This window comes from Lethenteron reissneri, chromosome 2 (assembly GCF_015708825.2).
Source record: "Lethenteron reissneri isolate LAM-NWPU_2019-01 chromosome 2, ASM1570882v1, whole genome shotgun sequence".
NCBI classification, from domain to species: domain Eukaryota; kingdom Metazoa; phylum Chordata; class Hyperoartia; order Petromyzontiformes; family Petromyzontidae; genus Lethenteron; species Lethenteron reissneri.
The window spans coordinates 12,486,289-12,505,212 of record NC_083780.1 but is presented as its reverse complement, the minus strand read 5'-3'; the positions used below and the strand labels follow the sequence as shown (position 1 = coordinate 12,505,212).

The following is an 18,924-nucleotide window of genomic DNA, read 5'->3' as shown; positions in this document are numbered from 1 at the left end:
CGACGCATCGTCACATAGGAAATGCACCCCCCCCCCCACCTCCCCGTGTATTCTCTCATTTCCAGTAGCACGCCAACACCGACAGGTGCTCAGTTTAGGCCGAGTCGACCTAGGGGAGGCCCAAGCCACCTACAGATATACGCTCCGTCTTCCCTGCCGATACCAAATAGCAGTAGTCTGGCTCCCCAGGCTCACCAACCAGACGTGGCACAGCTGAGGCACCCACGTGCTTATCATCCACCACTGGATGAAGGCATCTTCCACGCCTGCGAGGGCCGCGTGGGGTTGTTTGACCATACTTCACCACGCTTGTCAGTGCCGGCGTTGGCGAAGCTGTATGAGGAGCTACCGAGCGCAGTTTTAAGAGGTAACCGGTTACTGATGTTAGCCGTGGACAGGGGGGCTCGAACTCGGGGTGGCCGGGTTCGTTGCGCGGTGAGTGTTCGAACCACCGCGCAATCGATCCACCCAGCAAACTCGTAGACACCGTTGTTAGACGTGCAATAGTCAGACCTCACGTCAATCTTGATTTGAAGCTTTCGCGGCTACAGGAATCCATACTCTTTGGTTATTTCGGTAAAGTCACGTAGGTGTGAAATAAAATAAATCACGACGTTTCGTCCATCATCAGGTGGGAAAGCATGGTCTGCTGCTGAGGCAGACTGTTTTAAAAGGTTTTTTTTTTTAGTTTTCTTACGTGACTTTACCGAAAGAACCAACCGGTATAGACCTCACGTCCTCACCTATCATATATTGCTCTCGGTGGAAGCAAGCGGTGGGGTGAGTGATATACAAACGTGTCCTACCCCCACTCCCCTCCCCTTCACTAACTCGCACTGACCAGCGCGGTGAAGTATGACCAGCCACCCCCCCCCCACCACCACCATCAATGACCGACACGGCTTTGGGGAGGCCGTCATCCAGCAGTGGATTGACAAAGAGCTGCAAATTGTTCTCGAGTCTCAACCACGCGAAACCCCGCGTGAGATGATATCGTTGCCTTCAGCGAGAGAGCCTTAACGCACGGCAATTCTCTCGCTCCCACTCACACAATGCGACCCGACACCATCTACATCATCATCATCACTGTCGTATCATCGCCAGCAGCCGTGCTCTGTCCACTGCTGGATGAAGCCCTCACCACCAAACCACAGCCAGCTCGCACGGCTGCGCGATGCCCGTGATCGACACGGCGACCCCACTCACCGACTCGACGATTGACGCAGGATAATCAAATCATTCTTCTGTTGTTAACTCAACAAGCTAGCTCGTGCTGGTGTTGATAGTGTGTATGTGTGTCTGTGCGTGGCTATGTATATGTATTTATAGGAGCTCGCTAACAACGGCAAGTTGCCCCGACAGCCGGTCAAGGCTATACGGGGGATCTTTGTCTTCGTGTGTGCGTGTATGCGTGTGTCTGTGAGTAAATGTATTTGTTAGAGCTCCTGAACAGAAACTTGCCCCGACAGCCGGTCAAGGCTATACGGGGGATCTTTGTCTTCGTGTGTGCGTGTATGCGTGTGTCTGTGAGTAAATGTATTTATTAGAGCTCCCGAACAGAAACTTGCCCCGACAGCCGGTCAAGGCTATACGGGGGATCTTTGTCTTCGTGTGTGCGTGTATGCGTGTGTCTGTGAGTATATGTATTTGTTAGAGCTCCCGAACAGAAACTTGCCCCGACAGCCGGTCAAGGCTATACGGGGGATCTTTGTCTTCGTGTGTGTGTGTGTGTTCCACGAACTTTTGTTTAGTTTGCTTTAAAGTTGTCAGTAAAACTTACGTGCTTCACCCGCATCACGCTCCCATCTCGACGACCGCCACCACCGTCACCGTCACCACCACACGCGCTCGCGAGAAGTGTGCCCGGTGCCCGATGAGACTTTGCACAACAAACACGCCGTAAAACCTCTCCCAGCCCTGCCGGCTCAGCCAGTGGCATTTGTTTTAAAAGAGTCACGCCCTGCTGATGAGAATCAATGGAGTCAAAGCCCGAAAAGACCCTTATACGATAGAGCGGCGTTCTGCACACATTTTCAGGGGGGGTCAGACCCCCACTCAAATGACGTCGCAAAGCTCTGCCCCCCCCCAAAAAAAAAACATGCTTCAAATCGCTTTAAACTATTGTCATTGTAGTGCGTATTTAATGTGGCGCTGCACTCTGATGTTGTAGGAGTGTTGTTATAACAATTCTATATTTATTTAAAGTTGCGCATTTTTTATGTGACGTCACATTTATCCCCCCCCCCCCGCCCTCGTCACACATCGTCACAAATGTCTGACCCCCCCCCCCCCCCCCCCCAGGTGCGTGAAGTCATTTATGGACGGCCCCTCATCCAGCAGTGAAAAAGGAAAGGGGGTCTGTACATGATCCGTGCTTGCAATGCTCCACAGCGGCGCAATTTCAAAGGCTGTTGTCACACAACGGCGGTGTTCGATGGCTCGGACCGCGTGGCTTCAAACGCCGTGAGCCCAGGGCCGGACCACGGGGAATTGATGGCGCGTGGCCGCTGTCTGCTACCTATCTTTTCCCCTCCACGCGGCTCAATTTTGGAGTGATTTGCAGAGGTGGGACAAAGTCATTGTTATGCAAGTCCAAGTCGAGTCTGAAGTCATCAAATTCATGACTCGAGTCTGACTCGAGTCCAAGTCACATGACTCGAGTCCACACCTCAGAGGTGGGACAAAGTCATTGTTATGTAAGTCCAAGTCGAGTCTGAAGTCATCAAATTCATGACTCGAGTCTGACTCGAGTCCAAGTCACATGACTCGAGTCCACACCTCAGAGGTGGGACAAAGTCATTGTTATGCAAGTCCAAGTCGAGTCTGAAGTCATCAAATTCATGACTCGAGTCTGACTCGAGTCCAAGTCACATGACTCGAGTCCACACCTCTGGTGATTTGTACATCACGGATGAGATTCCCTATAGCCCGCGGCGCCCAACCCATTGGTGGGGGGGGGGGGGGTGACTCCACGCGTGTCAAACGCACCTCCTCCCCTCCCCCCACGGTTGATGAGAGCGATCATGGATGGTCATTGTATGTCTGTCGGTCAAACCCATGGCACCACCTAGGGGCCCGTTCATAAATGAGGTCACGCGATTTTGGACGATTTTTTACCCCCCCCCCCTCGTCACACGGCGTCACAAAAAGTCAGACACCCCCCCCCCTCAAATTTGACGTCACAAAGCTCTGCCCCCCCCCCAAAAAAAAACATATTTCCATTTTGAAAATGAAACATGCTTCAAATGGCTTTAAACTATTGCCATTGGAGTGCGTATTTAATGTGGCGCTGCACTCTGATGTTGTAGGAGTGTTGTTATAACAATTCTATATTTATTTAAAGTTGCGCATTTTGATGTGACGTCACATTTCTCACCCCCCCCCCCTCATCACACATCGTCACAAATGTCTGAACCCCCCCCCCCCCTAGGTGCGTGACGTCATTTATGGACGGCCCCCATCTCTGTCCCGTGACCTGCCAGCGAGCGTTCGACAACTTCACGTGGTCCTTGAAGTGCACGTAGCCTGGCACAAGCGCCGTGGTGACGTCACCGCCACTAAGTGGCGAATGGCGGTTGTTGTTGAGTTTCTTTCGCGCCGTACCTAGCCAACTGTGCTAATCGGAGGTGCATTGATGATGATAACGATGATGGATGATGGTAATTGATGATGGTAATTGATGATTGATGTTTCTAATGATGATTACGATTACGGTTATTCATTATTTTATGATTCTGATGATGAATGACGAATGGTCTTGCCTTGTGACACAAACTATACATTCCTGCCTGCTATTAAGTGTAATTTCAACATCCAGTGATATTGCGAAAATGCAATTAGATTATCATATTAAACTAGGCCATTGTGTACAGGCAATTTCCTGGCTCATATCACAGAACTGAACGTTTAAAATGTTCCGAGCAACTTCAGTTTATAAAAAAAAACATTTAAAAATAAACCGCACGTGTATAACTAGGGATACACATGGCTGCATCGTTAAAGCAATAATACGTCTCGCCGGCACGTATGCCTGTTACGTTTCTTTCGCACCGTACGTAGCCAACTTTGCTAATCGGACAACAAACTAAATGCAAAAAGCAGTTGTCAAGAAATTGTATCGCTCTACACAGCTCGTTTCCAGAAGCGACCTGGCCACAAATGATAGCGCAATGAAGTGGCTTACCACGTGCAACATCTACAGCAGCCACAATTTATTTGTACCGACGTCTGGTACTACTACCGCTATTGTGTCGATCTATATTGCAGTACAGTATAACTGCACATCTTTGATAGGTAGACCTGGGCCAACAGATGAATATGGTGGGAAAGGAGGCAACGGTCAGGGTTCGTGCGCCCACGCACCACAGCGCACGGCAAAGTCGGTGCTGCTCAAACAGAGACACGGCGGACTTGGGACCTCTTCACTGTTACGTGGGGCAGAAAAAAAACGAGAAAAAGAAATCCGTGGAAGTTCCAAGAGAGAGCGCGACGAATATCACTCACTGTGGGTTGGTTACTGGAGGGAAATGCGCAGAGGAGCGGTGGCGCAGTGGTTACGGCGCGCTGCGCTATGGACCACAGCGGCCAGAGTTGGATTTTCCCGGCCACGGCTCACGTGGGTGGCGAGCGATATCAAAATCTGGACCTGGACCCCTATCCGCAAGTTCAACAAACTCGCGGTGACCACCTTAGTGAAGTATGTACAGATGAACCCCCTCGACCAACACGCCTGGTGGGGAGGCCTTTATCCAGCAGTGGATCAACAGAAGAACGGTGCGTGTACAATGGATGTAATAATACTGAATGACCAACAATCACGAGCTGAGAAGGTTGTTGAACTCCCCCTTCTTTTGATCGCGAACAGAACCAATATAACCCTGTTTAAAGTCCTTAGGCTGTTAAGACAATTTTGCGTTGTTAGGCCGCCGATTATTGAGCCAGCTGTGATCATTCTCAGGCTTTGCCAATTTTGCAAACGGCCACAATTTCCTACGTCCAGAAGTCAGACGCGTGACAACTCCTCTGCCCCGTTCCTGGAGCGAAGCACCCACGGCACATTTTTTTCGCCCCAGGACCTCACAGCCGGGTCAGCTAGCCACGCGTCTAGCAAGCGACGTGGCCCGATGATGCGGTGCTGGTTAGGAACAGCCGGGCGGCCGTGGGGATCCAGGCCCAGAACACTCTCCCCGGGTGTATGAATCGAGCCGATGATATCCACATACCGTAAGAGGTACTGAACAAATTGAGTCCCGAGTGAATTTTCTTTGTTAATGTCCATATTTTATCCATGTAATTGCACGTAATAATAGGCACTGATAGACGCATGTTTGAACACATTCCTGCGGAGGGAGCTGGTAGGAACGTTGGGTTGCTCGGTCAATGGCCAGGGTCAACGGCGGCGTGGTGTATTCCGCAAATATGCCCGACGTTGAGGGCGGGCACAAGCCGGCGTGAGTAGGTTAAACGTTGAGTTTTATAAGGGCACCACGGGGTGACCAGCCCCTCACCACCCAGCCCCACCCTCCCCACCCTCCCCACCCAGCCCCTCCCCTCCCCACCCAGCCCCTCCCTCCCCACCCAGCCCCTCCCTGCACGACGGACGGACACAATAATGCCCTGTGGGCTGGTGTAACCAAGAGGCTCCTACCAGTATTAGTCATCGTACTTCCCGTTAAGGAAAGTAAATGGGCTTGAGCAGAACACATCATAGCTAGAAGTGACGCGATCATGGCCGATGGACGATGCCGGTGATGGAACGCCAGCCAAAGAAGGGGAACGCGCACAAAAGGAAGACCGCGATGGAGATGGGAGCTTTAAGATGAGCTCATCTGCAGGAGTGAGGTTATATTGTGGCATCGTAGGTCTCGAAGGGATGGCGAGGGCATGAGGATGAGGGAATGGGAATTCAGCTCGCAGAGGATAGACCAATGACTGACGATTAAACACATTCCTGCTGCGGAGGGAGCTGGTAGGAACGTTGGGTTGCTCGGTCAATGGCCAGGGTCAACGGCGGCGTGGTGTATTCCGCAAATATGCCCGACTGTGAGGGCGGGCACAAGCCGGCGTGAGTAGGTGAAACGTTGAGTTGTATAAGGGCACCACGGGGTGATCAGCCCCACCCTCCCCACCCAGCCCCACCCCACCCAGCCCCTCCCTCCCCACCCAGCCCCTCCCCACCCAACCCCTCCCTGCACGACAGACGGACACAATAATCCCCTGTGGGCTGGTGTAACCAGGAGGTTCCTACCAGTATTATCAGAGGGCCATGGGGACACTCCAAGCAGAGGGCACACGTGGATGGGTAATTTATTTTATTTTGATATTTTCGCGTTCGTTACAGGTTTCTCATAAAACTCGCACAGTCGCCGGCGTTGACCCGTCGACACAGCTCACATTTTAAGGCGTTCAGGAGCCTCAAATAGAACACCCGTGTCCCTTGCGAAGTCTTGCCGAGAGTAAACAGAAAAAAAACTTATCAACATAAAATACTCGTCGTACGAACCGTCTTAGTCTTGTTAAGTGTCACGAAACCTTGTAACGCTCGAATCACAGACAGTTTACCGTTATCTTGAATTTCACAGCGAGTTTTAAATGACACTGAATGTTATGGGTTTTAATTAGCAAGGTTGTGCTGAGAATTATGGCTTCTTGCTTGAACCGCCCAAAAGTTTCCCGACAAATCAACGATTAATTTTGTAACGAGCAACGCACATTCACAAAACACGCTGTTACTTAACGACGACAGTTTCTTTTATATGCGACCAAGTCGAAATATACGATGCCCCAACAGTTTTGTTGATGCTATTTTCCCCTCATTGTGTATCCGAATTCAATGACAGGCGTCATGTCACGAGACGAAGGATAAATCTCCGATGTCTCGGGAGAGCAGTGCACCCTGGGATATCACAGTGGGAACGGCCAACAGAAGCGGATATGACAGAGCTAATTTTGAGATCCCTTCAAGTGACCACGTGTCCACAGACACACACAGCAGAGCGCAGTACTTCCAAATGACTCTGCATACGAGATTGAAATTCGTCGCATGGCATTAAAAACAATATTTTGTTATTCTTAGAGTTGCCATTTAGCCAAATTACGTTGAGAGCCGAATTCAATTATATGGATTTTTTGTCATTCGTGGCCGGGTTGAGACCGCCAACTCACTGCGCCTGAGGAGCTTTCATCGCACGCACTGTTGACTGGAATTGAACCCAGGCTCATCGGGGTGCCCACCAAATAGGGGTGGGCCCACCAAAGCATGCTGGTGTCGAAGCCTCTGGTCACCTCCTTTTAATTTTTTAAACGATTTTTTTTACTTTTAAACAGAATATTTCTGGGAGGCTGAACTAGTCGATCTTATCAGCCTCACGCACAATGACAGTGAGCCATGCCAAATGGATCACTAGGCCCACCGATGCAGTTGAGTGGCCTCGCTCTTTATGACACTGGCCCAGCGATACTGCTCATAGGGCTCCGTTAACTCCTCAGCCAACCCCACTCACGAGTCCCGTAGCCCCGCCGTTTTACCTGTTGTCATGTTTCAAAAGCATGAGGCCAAACCCTTTAAAACTGGGGGGGGGGGGGGGGGGGGGCGGGGGGTGGAACAAAACATCCAATCTTTGAAATTGTTTCAAGACACTGTGGGACATCCTTTTTGAAATCGGTACCGCCCTGGGCCAAACCAGCAAGTTGGGTAGCTTCATCAGGAGTAAAACCAATACAGTCTCTTCTCCTATAATGCGTATTTTCATCATGTGAATTGTATACAATGCGATTTGAGTTAACGGAACTACGCCGCGCGAGTAGAAATAAGCGATTGTACGGCTGCCTCGGCGTAGCATCACACAAGGCGGGATGCTGCTGGATGCTTCGAGATGCTACCCACGTGCCCCAGTCTTTGTTCAGCCTACATACGCATCTCACGCGTTATCATGGACTGTGCTTTATATTTATTGTACCGCGTTTTTTCCACCACGGGGTGGTTTTCAGGAACGCAACTGCCACGTCATAGAGCAGACTGTACCCAGTTATTATTCTGTGATATCCACACACGTGTTTTGCCGTAAAACTATCTACAAAACGCACGCTATCAAAAACCGTTAAGTCACAGGATACGTCGACGCTAGCTCGTACGAGAGGCTGGTTTACGTGAGGCTACACACCCTGTCATTGATTACGCACCACGTCATCGATTACACATCATGTCATCGATTATACATCCCGCAAGACTACCCAGAGGTGGTGGTAGCGGTGTACTTTAAGGCAGCATCTTGATCTCTGTTTACACATGACGCACAAAGATAAAACTTCCCGCAAAATACTTTAACCACCGTCATCACTCGCAGACAGTGCCCTGTGACAAATAAGTGACATACTGACGTTGTCGGCAATAGCCCTTCTTCTGAGCAAATAAGGCATGAGATTGAGAGTTATAGCTGGAAACGATTTTGCGAAATTAAAATCTCAGTCGACGATGGAAATAGTTACGCTCGAGTTTGAAATAACAGATCGTTTTAATTTAGCCAAAGTTTATTCTTTACGTATAAAAAAATGACACGAAATGATATATACGCAATGAACGTAAAACTGCCTACTTGGCATGTCTGCAAAGCAAAAAAATAGACACCTTCGGTATGTGACGTAAATACAGAAATAGTGGCAGACTTGAAAGGTTGCTCCGGAGATAATTGCAATTGTTGCAAAACTGCTGGCTGTTCTTTGGCAGCAGTCTACTAATCACCAGCAGCGTCACGAGTCAACATTGCAAAAGGTTGGTTCCAAAATTGCTTCAATGACTAAAGTTCATCGTTTAAAACCAGGCGAAGAACACACCCAAAATGACATCCCCGTGTTGTTTCGAGGAAGAATATTGGCGGAGGAATTTAGATACAAATAAAACATCGAAGTATGCTGGCAATACAAATCACATTCCCCCTTCCAGTTTTGCTCTGAAGATGGGCCGATGCCAAAACGCAACATTATCTGCATCTGATTTTCACTTATAATCCAGTGATTTGAAATGACAACTGAAAGCCGACACATCGGCCCCATTTAGGTCCTGCGTTTTGGATCATCCCACTTTTATTGTTACTGAGAAAAGCGTTCCAATGATTGTCAAGGCAGCCGCTTTAAAACTTTTCTTGACGTCACCCGCGGCGTAATTTAATAACAGAAGAATGTCAGGCATCCGCCGACCAATTACCCTCCCACTCCACGTTGAGTATTTGCGCATGGTATCACTGTCACTTTCTGTACACGTCCACACACCCCTCCCTTTCACACGTGTGCCTAAACCTCAGTTCAGTCCCCAGCGAGTCGGATGTGACTTGGTAATTTGCCATTATCAGACCGCACGAGCCACGCAGCTGTGCAGTGCATTATGGGGCTCAATGAACACATCATCAGTGGGGCTCCGAATTTTTTGGTGGCACCAGCGATGCTAAGAGACAAGTAAAAGTTGGTCTCAGTTACAGAACAATGCCATCGGTGGCATGGTGCTAGCATAATTAGATATTTCGACTGCATCAACCCGTGCTGGATAGAGGAGTGTGGAGTTATGATTGTCAGTGAGCAGGCTCAGAAGAGTTGGAAAGGATCATGATTAGTCAATTAATCGGCGAACGCACGTCGCCCGCCGCGAGACATTTCACGAGACGAAAGCTTGGTAAACGTCCCAAACGTTAAAAGTCACGGGAAGCAAATGGGGTTCATTGTTTTTGCTACGTGTGCGCACGCAGGATTAAAGCAAAGTTCGATTAAAAAAGTCAAGCCCTGGACGTGTCTGTGCCCGCGTTCCACGTAAGATCTAAGCGCGCGATGTAAGGTGTACAATAAGGATTTGAACTCTTAAAGGTAATCCTAGAATCAAACACGAACCAAGCTGCCAAAGTTTGAACGCCTTACTAGCCTGCAGAGGGAGAAGGGGTGGTGCAGTGATTGGCGCACTGCACTGACATTAATGACCCCAGTTTCATATCTGACCATAGCCAACGTCAATGGCGAGTGCCGTTCAAACTGGTCCTGGGCTCCCCTCCCCCCTTTCACAAACCCACATTGACCAGCGTGGTGAAGTATGGTTACACAATCCACACGATTAACAAGAGCACTACACAGGGTTGTAAAATATTATTTTTTTAAAACATTCCAGTCTTGAGACCGTATTTCAGACTAATTGTTGTGTCCAGGACATATTGGTCATAGATCAAATCTGCTTCCCACGCTACTAATACGAGCTGGGGTACAAATCCCATAGTAGTGGTCACTCAGTATCACCTTCTCTAGTCAGATAGTCTACTTTGGTCTGAATTCCAAACCATCCATTTGGGGTGCAACCATTCACCCACCCCACTTGGTCTAGGGGTTCAATGAATTGTCGAAATTCACGATTGCAATTCGATTCAATATATTGTTAGTTTTTGTTCTGCTGTGTTGTGGTGAAGTAGCGACCACTAGTGGCTCCAGGAGTCGCGTGAAAGTAATTCCACGCAACACACAGGAATCATAAAACGTCGATTTTGCGCACACGTATTGTTTTGATGCTTGTTGTGAGCTTAAGAATCGATATAAATCGATAAAACTATGCATCGGTATACCCGGTGCGAATGAAATTCCGAATTCATAGCAGTCTTCGTCTGTTTCACGTGACATGGTGCGCTTCCCTGAAATTCCAAACTTTCTAAGCACAAAATTCGTAGAGAAAAATACTATTTATTTACACAGAAAATAGCTCGTCGCAGGCCATCACACTGTGGATAATGTGGCACCGCGGTCGCCACGAAAGGCGGCGGGTGAGGGCTGGGGGTTAGTGGACCTTTGCGGGGGGGGGGGGGGGGACGTCTTGCTCTTGTGCGGTCAACGTCTCGACGACGTTTGGATAAACGCGCAGCTGCAATGCCAAGTGCGCGAGTGGAGAGAAGAAAATTCGCCCTCCATGTGCTCATTTGACACCGCACCCCCCCTCGCCAACATCGGGTGTTAACCCCTGCGGAGCATTGTCAAAAAGTAAACTCACAATGGCATTTACATAAAAAAAAGAGTACTACTACTACGGCTTACTCGAGTTAAAAATACGTCAATAATGCCGCGATTAAAACGTCGTGTCTAAAAACGGAGTATACCACGACAAGGGTCTAAAAATGCTGTTAAGTAAATGTTTTTCAATAAATAATTTAAAACGTATGTAGTCTATTCGAGAAAAATACTCACAGCTCAAATGTTAGCACAAAGTAAAATTACAAAATCTGAAGTGTCGGTGCGATCGCTGGAGTTCGTGTACCACGTGCCAACCCAGCCTAAACTTGCAATGAAGAGCCACAGGCCATATTACGAGGATGTGATAATAACCCCATGTCCAACGGGGCCTTGGTCACCCTTGAGAGACTTTCCTTCTCAAGGAGCTCTCAGCTGGCTTCAAGTCGTCTTATCTATCCCACTTAGCAACCACACTCGGTGACTGATCGTAAATCAATCAGCCGTGACTTTAACAGAACAGCCGCTATCCATCCTCATTCCCACAAACGGGTACCTCACGACGTGGACAACGTAAACTTCCAATTGTAAAAAATAGTGCCGTCCACACCGATGCCAGGCAACCAACTGCTTAGGAATTTGAAGCAAGACTTTTATTTAGGAGTCACCCCAATACTTGGCGACATTCAACTAGTCTGAAACGAGAGTGTCGCAAGACGACGCAGCCTTAAAATCGAACCGGTGAGTTCAAATAGCAATGGCAGGTGGGCATGGCTTCTTCTGCAAGGGTAGGCCCGGCTGCGATAGCGTGCGGTTGCCATTTGTCCAGCGGAAGGTGGGCTAATGTTTATATTTCTCCCACGGGAGGTGAGGGACATTGACCGGGCAGGGGCTCTGCTCTCTACGCAGGCCATTGCTACCTTGGGTGGGGCAGTGGCATGTTAGTGATTATAGCATTACAGTGATAAGATCCTAATGCTGTGTGGTTGATTGTTCCGTCTTAGAAACAAGAAGCAAAGTTCCCCTCTGCAAAACACAAGAGGTGTTACGATAGGGGATTAACAACCGATACAGAAAAGTATTAACTGGTGTGTTTGGAATGTTTAGTATGAACTGTGCAAAAAAGAGGAGTACATCGGATGCGTCTCAATAAACATGACCGCTAGCGTAAACACGAAAGCCAAAGTTAAAACTGTAACGGGAGAAAGTGAACGAGTCATTTTTTCTTTCAGCAAACAACACCCTGAAATGTCGCGGACGCTTTTCTGCAAACGCTTTTCTCGGCCACCAGCACGGGCGTAGACGGTACGCGTTTATGGTGGCACACCGCGCGCGTTAGTGCTATTTATTTGTCTTAACAAAATAAACCTTCTCTCTTTTTTTTCCCAAACGATTCTAGTGCAACCCGTGCATAGGAATGTAAACGGTGGCGGACTTTGGGGTAAAATCACGTGGTAGACAGTCGGTAGGGGTTATATAAAAAAGTTTTGTACACAATTCTGCACCCCGAATCGGGTCTTTTTGTGAAGTCAAAAGTTAAGTTCCTCTAGTTGAGGGAAGACAAACGTGACGTTTTGGCAGGAGGGATGCCCAACTACTTAGGAAAATGTTTAGGTTGAGAGAAAGAAGGGCACTTCCGCAAATGAGGCATCCTCACAGTCAACATTTCAAAATGATCCAAATGATAAGGGGGAGCAAATTTGAAGGTAATTATCTGTATCTTATAAAGTATGGCTTATTTATGGTTTAATACACACACAACGGAATGCGGCACGATCGCCATTCCACCATGGATTAAAGTCAATTCATCCGAGTAAGACCAACACTGTGGTATGTTATGACTATTTATCCATGATTAAAATAGATGGACAAATCTTTTAGCTCAATCAATAGTCCTAATTGGTTAACATTCTACATCACTCCTTGTGACACATCGAAACTTTACAAGCTGCAGGGTTTACATGAATAATCGCAAACGTTTACAAACTAATAATTACGATTCTTGAATGCGTGATTCGATGCGTGTCGGGTAACCGTACGAATCAATTTCAGATTGATAAATATAGGCATCGTGACTTGCCCATCGACGAGCCAAAAAGCATGGGTTGTGGGTGTTCGGATACTGCCGAGGAACCCAACTGGCATGGCATGGCATGGCTACACGGTCACACGCACAATTATAGGCGGCACACGAGGCCGGCAAGCCGTGCTTTTACGACCCCTCAGTTAAAGCGTCTGGGTGCGTAGTGCTCAGGTGAAAGCGCTTGACTCTCCAGTGGTAAACTGGGCGCATCGTTCCTCCAGAAGAGAGAAATGAGTACCCCTTTGCAGGAGTCTGTCCTATGGAGAGATTGGACCCCGCCACAGGCATATGGAATTTCCACAACCGAGCATCGCCCGAAGCTCATTTGAGCTGGGAGACACCTTGAAGTCGGTGAGGTTTTACTGACCCCGCTGCTCGTCCCCTCGAGTGAAACCCGAGTCCTACGTACAGATGCCCACCACCACCCCACACCCCCCCATTCTCCAGTGCTCCAGTGTAACAGCACGCGCTTCTCATTTTCCACCCCCACCCCCCCCCCCCGTGTATTTCTAAACCACATCCGAATCCCCCGCCCATTCCGCACTCTCTACAGCAGATATTCATCTATATTTAACACGTAATGAAATTACCGATTGTTAGTGTCTTGTTATTGTTGGATGGCATTGTGAAATTATAACGCCTGTACACGTGGCAACAACAAACGTGCACCTCTCAGTCTGCAGCTCTCTCACCTCTCTTTTCTATCCGATCTAGTTGTCTTACTAATCTGTCTCTTCACATCAAGGCAGTTGGGGAGCCCTGAGCTGGCGTAACTCGTACGTGGGAACACTTTCGCCTGCGGAGCCGTCCGTCGGCTCCAGTGACGACCCAGACCCAGCCGCGGTCGTAACGCACGGACGTCTCCAAACTATGGTGCGAACCCATGCTCAGCTGTTCGTCCGGGACCCCTCTGCTCTCTCTCTGTCTAGTCAGGCTAGTGCAACTCGTACATGGGGATATCGAGCTCCAGGGTGGCGCGGGACATGGGTCGCGAAGACACCGACGTCGGCCCGGCGGGGAAGCTGCCGGTCGTGCGATGGCTCTGCCGCGTGCTGCGCCCGCAAGCCTCGGCCGGACCGGCGCGGCCACTCAGCCCCAGCGCCTCCATACCCAGCAGCGAGCCCAGCGCGAGCGGCGCCGGCGGTAGCGGCGCCGGCGGGAGCGGGCGGCAGGTGCAGTACCACATGGCGAGGCCCCCCGCGGCCGCCAGCAGCCCCGCGCAGGCCGCCAGGCACACGGGCACGGCCTCGCCGGGGCGCCAGCGCGCGTCCCCCGAGACGTGCGCCCGGTTCAGCTCGTCGACCGACAGCAGCGCCCACAGCGCAGGCGGCAGCACCAGAGCGCTCGCCAGCAGGTACAGCACCGACGCCACCACCTGGCAGCCGCACGGGTTGAACTGGCAGCACTGCGGGTGGGATGTGGGAAGCGGGAACGGAGGGAGAAACATTCAGGGTCATTGCCAGCAGCTGAGATTGTGCCAGCATTGCAAGGTGAAGGAACACGGATAGATGCCGTGATTACAAATAAAAAAAGGCCTTGAACTACCCTCTTCCTCCCTTAGAGGGAGCACACCCGTCTCCATGTCCCGTGCTGCTCTGTCTCATACCTGTTGCGCCTTCTTCTTCTTCCTCTTCCTCTTGGAGCTGAATTCTGACGAGGAGGAAGAGGACGTCGACGACAAAGAAGTGGAGTCTTCGTCCTCACCATAGAGACGGCCGCTCCGCCTCCCGCTCCGGCAGAGCGCCACGGCGCCGCTCACGTTGAGCGCGAGCGCCACGAGCGCCACGAGGCAGGCGGTCGGCACGCCCAGCTGCAGCAGGCGCAGGTCCAGCGAGTCGGTGGCTATCGGCCACGCGGAGTCGCGGACCACGCAGCCCCGGCTCCCTCCGCCATCCTCGCCCTCCTTTCCGCTGTCGGGGCCAAACCACGTGGCCGCCCACGACACCACCCCACCGGGGACGTCGCCCTCGTACCCGGCGCAGCGAACCCAGAGGCCGTGGCGCACTACGATGGAGCGCTTAGTCGGGTCCACGAGTATGAGGTCGCGCCACGACGGCATGAGGGCGGCGGCGACCAGCAAGCAGAGCGCCGCGGCGCCGCACAGCGACCACAGCACCAGGAAGCAGCCGCCACACGACATCGTCGCGGCGGCGAAGGCGATGATGGGGCAGACGCAATGGCAACGACGGTGGTGGTTGCGGTTGCAGTGGTGGATCGTGTCGGAAGACGACCGGAGCTCAGCCTGGCTGAGATCTGATTGATGAGATGGTGGTTTCGTTTTATTTCAGTTTGGTTTTGATTTGAAAATGTATCGATTTTATGGCTTCCGTTTATTCTTCAACCTCACCTCCTGAATTACGTCTCAGAGGGACCAACTCGGTCGAGTTGTTTGTAGCAAACTAAATTTCCCCGCCGCTCGGTTCTGAGATTCCTGATTTAAAACGCAACGGGGGCTGTCCTTTGTAAAACCTACTCATCCGAAGTAAACATCAATGGCTTCTTTGTTGCATGAAAACATTTAGACTGCAGTCAAATGCCTCTGACGGATTCAGCGTTCGTATTTTCTTTTTAAAAAATGTGCAGGTCAGAGTCAGCGTTCTAAAACAACTAAAATGAATTGTGACGCCTTAATGACGCTGTCGAAAAAGGCAGGGGGGGGGGGGATGAAATCACCTCAACGACTCCTGCCCCTTAGTTATGACTAGATCCAGGAAACTGCCCTGGGCAGATTAACTCACAAAAACAAAACCAACAAACGCATGCCCCCTGTCTCTAATCACGGTGGCTATGAGCTCCCATCACTGCTGACAATGCACCACTGCTCTCTGTGGCTAATGCAGGCGCTGTCGGGAAATCCATGGCTTTATAATGAGGGATCTCATTTCATAGTCAAGACAGGAGTCTGCTACTTCTGGAGATCATCAGGCAGCGGCGGTTCATGGCCGTGTGAAGACGACTTTCGAACACGTGTTAAGTACGCACAATAGATATATCGTAAAAGACTTTGGTAATTCTGTATTAGGCCCGGTACATCCGAGTCACTTTATATTTTAAAAAAAATGTTATGCATACACAAGGACGTGCAAGATGCTGAGAGGACAGATGGCTGGCTGGCTGGCTGCTGTTCGGTGGCTGTGCGTGCTGTTCACGACACAGTCGCCTGTCACGGCGTTTGTGAACTAATCGCTTAGCTCGGAGACACGAGGTTCAATTCCCACTACCCCACACTGCCCTGCTCAGTACGAATGTCTTTCCCTCCCCCGACTCGCCGTCACGTTATCATCGTAGAATCAACAGCAATGACGGTAAAACGACAGCGTTATTACAACTTTGAATGAGTGCTGTGTGTTGCTGGTCGTTGGCAACCGGGAGTGAAAGCCACGCACGGGGGTGGTGGTGGTGGTGGGAGATGAGATTCAGCCGACGACGTCACCGTCAGTCAATCAGTGAGGTCGCCACGATGTCCTTCAATAAAAACCTACACTCTGAATAGAAGCATAGCAACACACACAAACAACAATAACAACACAAGTTAGACAGCAACTACTACCTGCCGGATCATTGCTATTTGTTTTGTAAACCGGCTAATAAGGAATCCCGCTGGTTAAATCAAGAAAATGAAAGTGAATCACGCATTTCGTGACAAATCCATCGCGATTCGCATGGATATCGATTCTGGCACCGATATCGCTTCAGTCAAAATAGGTCAACACATTGTCCGACTCATAAGCTCATGCCCATGGTGCGCGATATCGATCGATACCAATATATATCACTTATATTAACACTCAGACAGCCACCGACTATTTAAACGTACGCACTTGTAATCGATAAACGCACGAACCGGTGATAACAAATAATCGATCCCTCAGCGAGAGGTTCGGAATCGTGACGATGTTATCGATTTAAATCAAAGCGGCACAATGTATCGAGTCTGAACGACCATTGATGTTAATACATTTTTTTAAAAAGTGTTACGAATGCAATTACATAGTCGAGTGTATTAATTTATTTTCATTATGTTTTTAACTCACACAGCTCAGGCCCGTGCTAGTCTGGCCGACAGTCGCGACACGCGCTCCCGCCTGGCTTGTTTTCGCTTCGTTCGAACCGAGAACATTAATCGATCGCTCGGACACAAACGCGAGGCGTAAAAATAAAATAAAGGACGTCAAACTAAATGTCAAATTGAAAAATAAACACGCGGGCTTCAAAGCGAAAATAAAGAACGAAAAGCTCGCACCGCGGTCACGTGAAGCCCCCTAAACGCGGCGCCACGATTGGCCCGATCGCATCACGTGGTGCGAGTTTTGGACGATACCAAGTGGAAGATAAATGGAGGGGGGGAGGTAACGATTTAATTCAGAGGGGGGAGCTCAGGCTGTGGCGTGGATACCGTGCAGGGGAAATGTGGAATCAAAATTGAAATAAATAACTTTTTAACCGTTCGGATATCTACCGACTTAGTGCTGCATGGAAGCGAATCATCAAATAATTATAATACATTGTTTAAATGCATGCCTATACAGGCATGCATTTAAACGGCTATTTTAATAAACATAATGGACAGATCAAAGGGCTCGCATAATGCGCATGCATCATGTACGTTGACTTATTAATCCTCCCGCACTTTGCGCAAGAGCGCAGAAGCGTGGTCACCACATCTACGTCTCTATATAAGGAACGAAGCAGGTGGACTTCTCCACAAATCTGGCTGTCGCCTGATGAAGCTAGTTGTAATTACTGGCGAAACGTCGTACTCAGATTGTAAATATTGTGGCTTGGCTCTCCAACACACCGGCGTGCTGTACTAGTGACAAATTGGCATGTTCTGTTTACGTGACAACCATTATTAGTTGCATCGAATCGTGTGTGCGAGAGTCGATTTTGTTGTTGTTTTATTCTTCCGTGTTTGTGTTACCGTATTTGTTTTTTTTCAGATGTCGTAGACAGCACGTCATCATTGTAGTCAATGTAGCGCCTTCTAGTGGCTTTGGAAGGGATCGCGTGTTTCCACGATAGCGTATAAATACAGGGTGCTTCAAAAACATGTCCACACTTCTGAGAATTTGCAACAACACCACAAGAAATATGCCTCCGAGCTCTGGAGACCACCCGGACAAGATTCCATGCATGTGTTGACAATGATGGCGAGCAAGTGGATACTTTTTGACCTTTTTGAAGCAATTAACATACATTTGTTATGTTTTTCCATTAAAAACGATAGTCGCATTTAAGTGTTTAAACATTTTTAAAGGACCTTGTACTGTCTATTCCTGTCGTCGATTATACCACAGTACTCTACGGACACAAAATATTGTCTTAGTCTTGATTTGAAGCTTTCGTTACTGCAGGAACCCATAACTCTTTGGTTATAGTGTATTAGGTGATGTTGATTCTGCTGCGTTTTGAATTAACGCTGCTGAAAATGTGACATTCGCAGAAGGACCGCGCGGTTGATGGGATTACAATTGTTTTATTTATTGTAATTTTCAAAATAATTGATAACAGTGAGAGAAATAATTCATAATAAACGTTTTTGGGTTAGATCGCGTTATTTATGTCGTAACCCTCCACCACCCGACACGGCCAATCAGTAAAAAGAGTGTCACGTTGACAAAAGACAAATAGTTCACTACTTTAGCCCACCGGTGTTTTGTCAACGTGACACTTTTTTACTGATTGGCCGTGTCGGGTGGTGGAGGGTTACGACACATTTATAAATAACGCGATCTAACCCAAAAACGTTTATTATGAATAATATTGGTCGCTAAAGCCTACGTGTTAAACTGAGTGAGAAAAAATGTTTAGTATTTTTTTATTATTTTTTAAGGGATTTGTTTACCTTCCCTATACTTTTCACTCCTATCGTG

The 18,924-nt window shown here is 49.1% G+C and overlaps 1 protein-coding gene across 4 annotated transcripts; it reads right to left on the bottom strand.

Annotated features, from left to right (window-relative positions):
* Positions 1-13,565: 13,565 nt before the first annotated feature.
* Positions 13,566-17,324, bottom strand: CLDN12 (claudin 12). Of its 4 annotated transcripts, none has more exons than XM_061553267.1 (4): positions 17,086-17,324; positions 16,438-16,536; positions 14,658-15,304; positions 13,566-14,456 (listed from the first exon to the last, which is right to left on the bottom strand). In XM_061553267.1, exons 3-4 carry the CDS (start codon positions 15,189-15,191, stop codon positions 13,986-13,988), a joined length of 1,005 nt encoding a protein of 334 aa, XP_061409251.1. In that variant the 5' UTR covers positions 15,192-15,304; positions 16,438-16,536; positions 17,086-17,324; the 3' UTR covers positions 13,566-13,985. The 4 variants fall into 4 exon arrangements, with proteins under 4 accessions (XP_061409251.1, XP_061409260.1, XP_061409240.1 ...); XM_061553276.1 differs by having other exon boundaries at positions 16,438-16,529; XM_061553256.1 differs by having other exon boundaries at positions 14,658-16,529.
* Positions 17,325-18,924: the final 1,600 nt, after the last annotated feature.

Excerpts from the sequence above, each read along its gene's own strand:
- CLDN12 (XM_061553267.1), bottom strand. The coding sequence starts at position 15,191 with ATGTCGTGTGGCGGCTGCTTCCTGGTGCTGTGGTCGCTGTGCGGCGCC. Across the intron at positions 14,457-14,657 it reads AGAAGAAGAAGGCGCAACAG|TGCTGCCAGTTCAACCCGTG; the intron begins GTATGAGACAGA and ends TCCCACCCGCAG.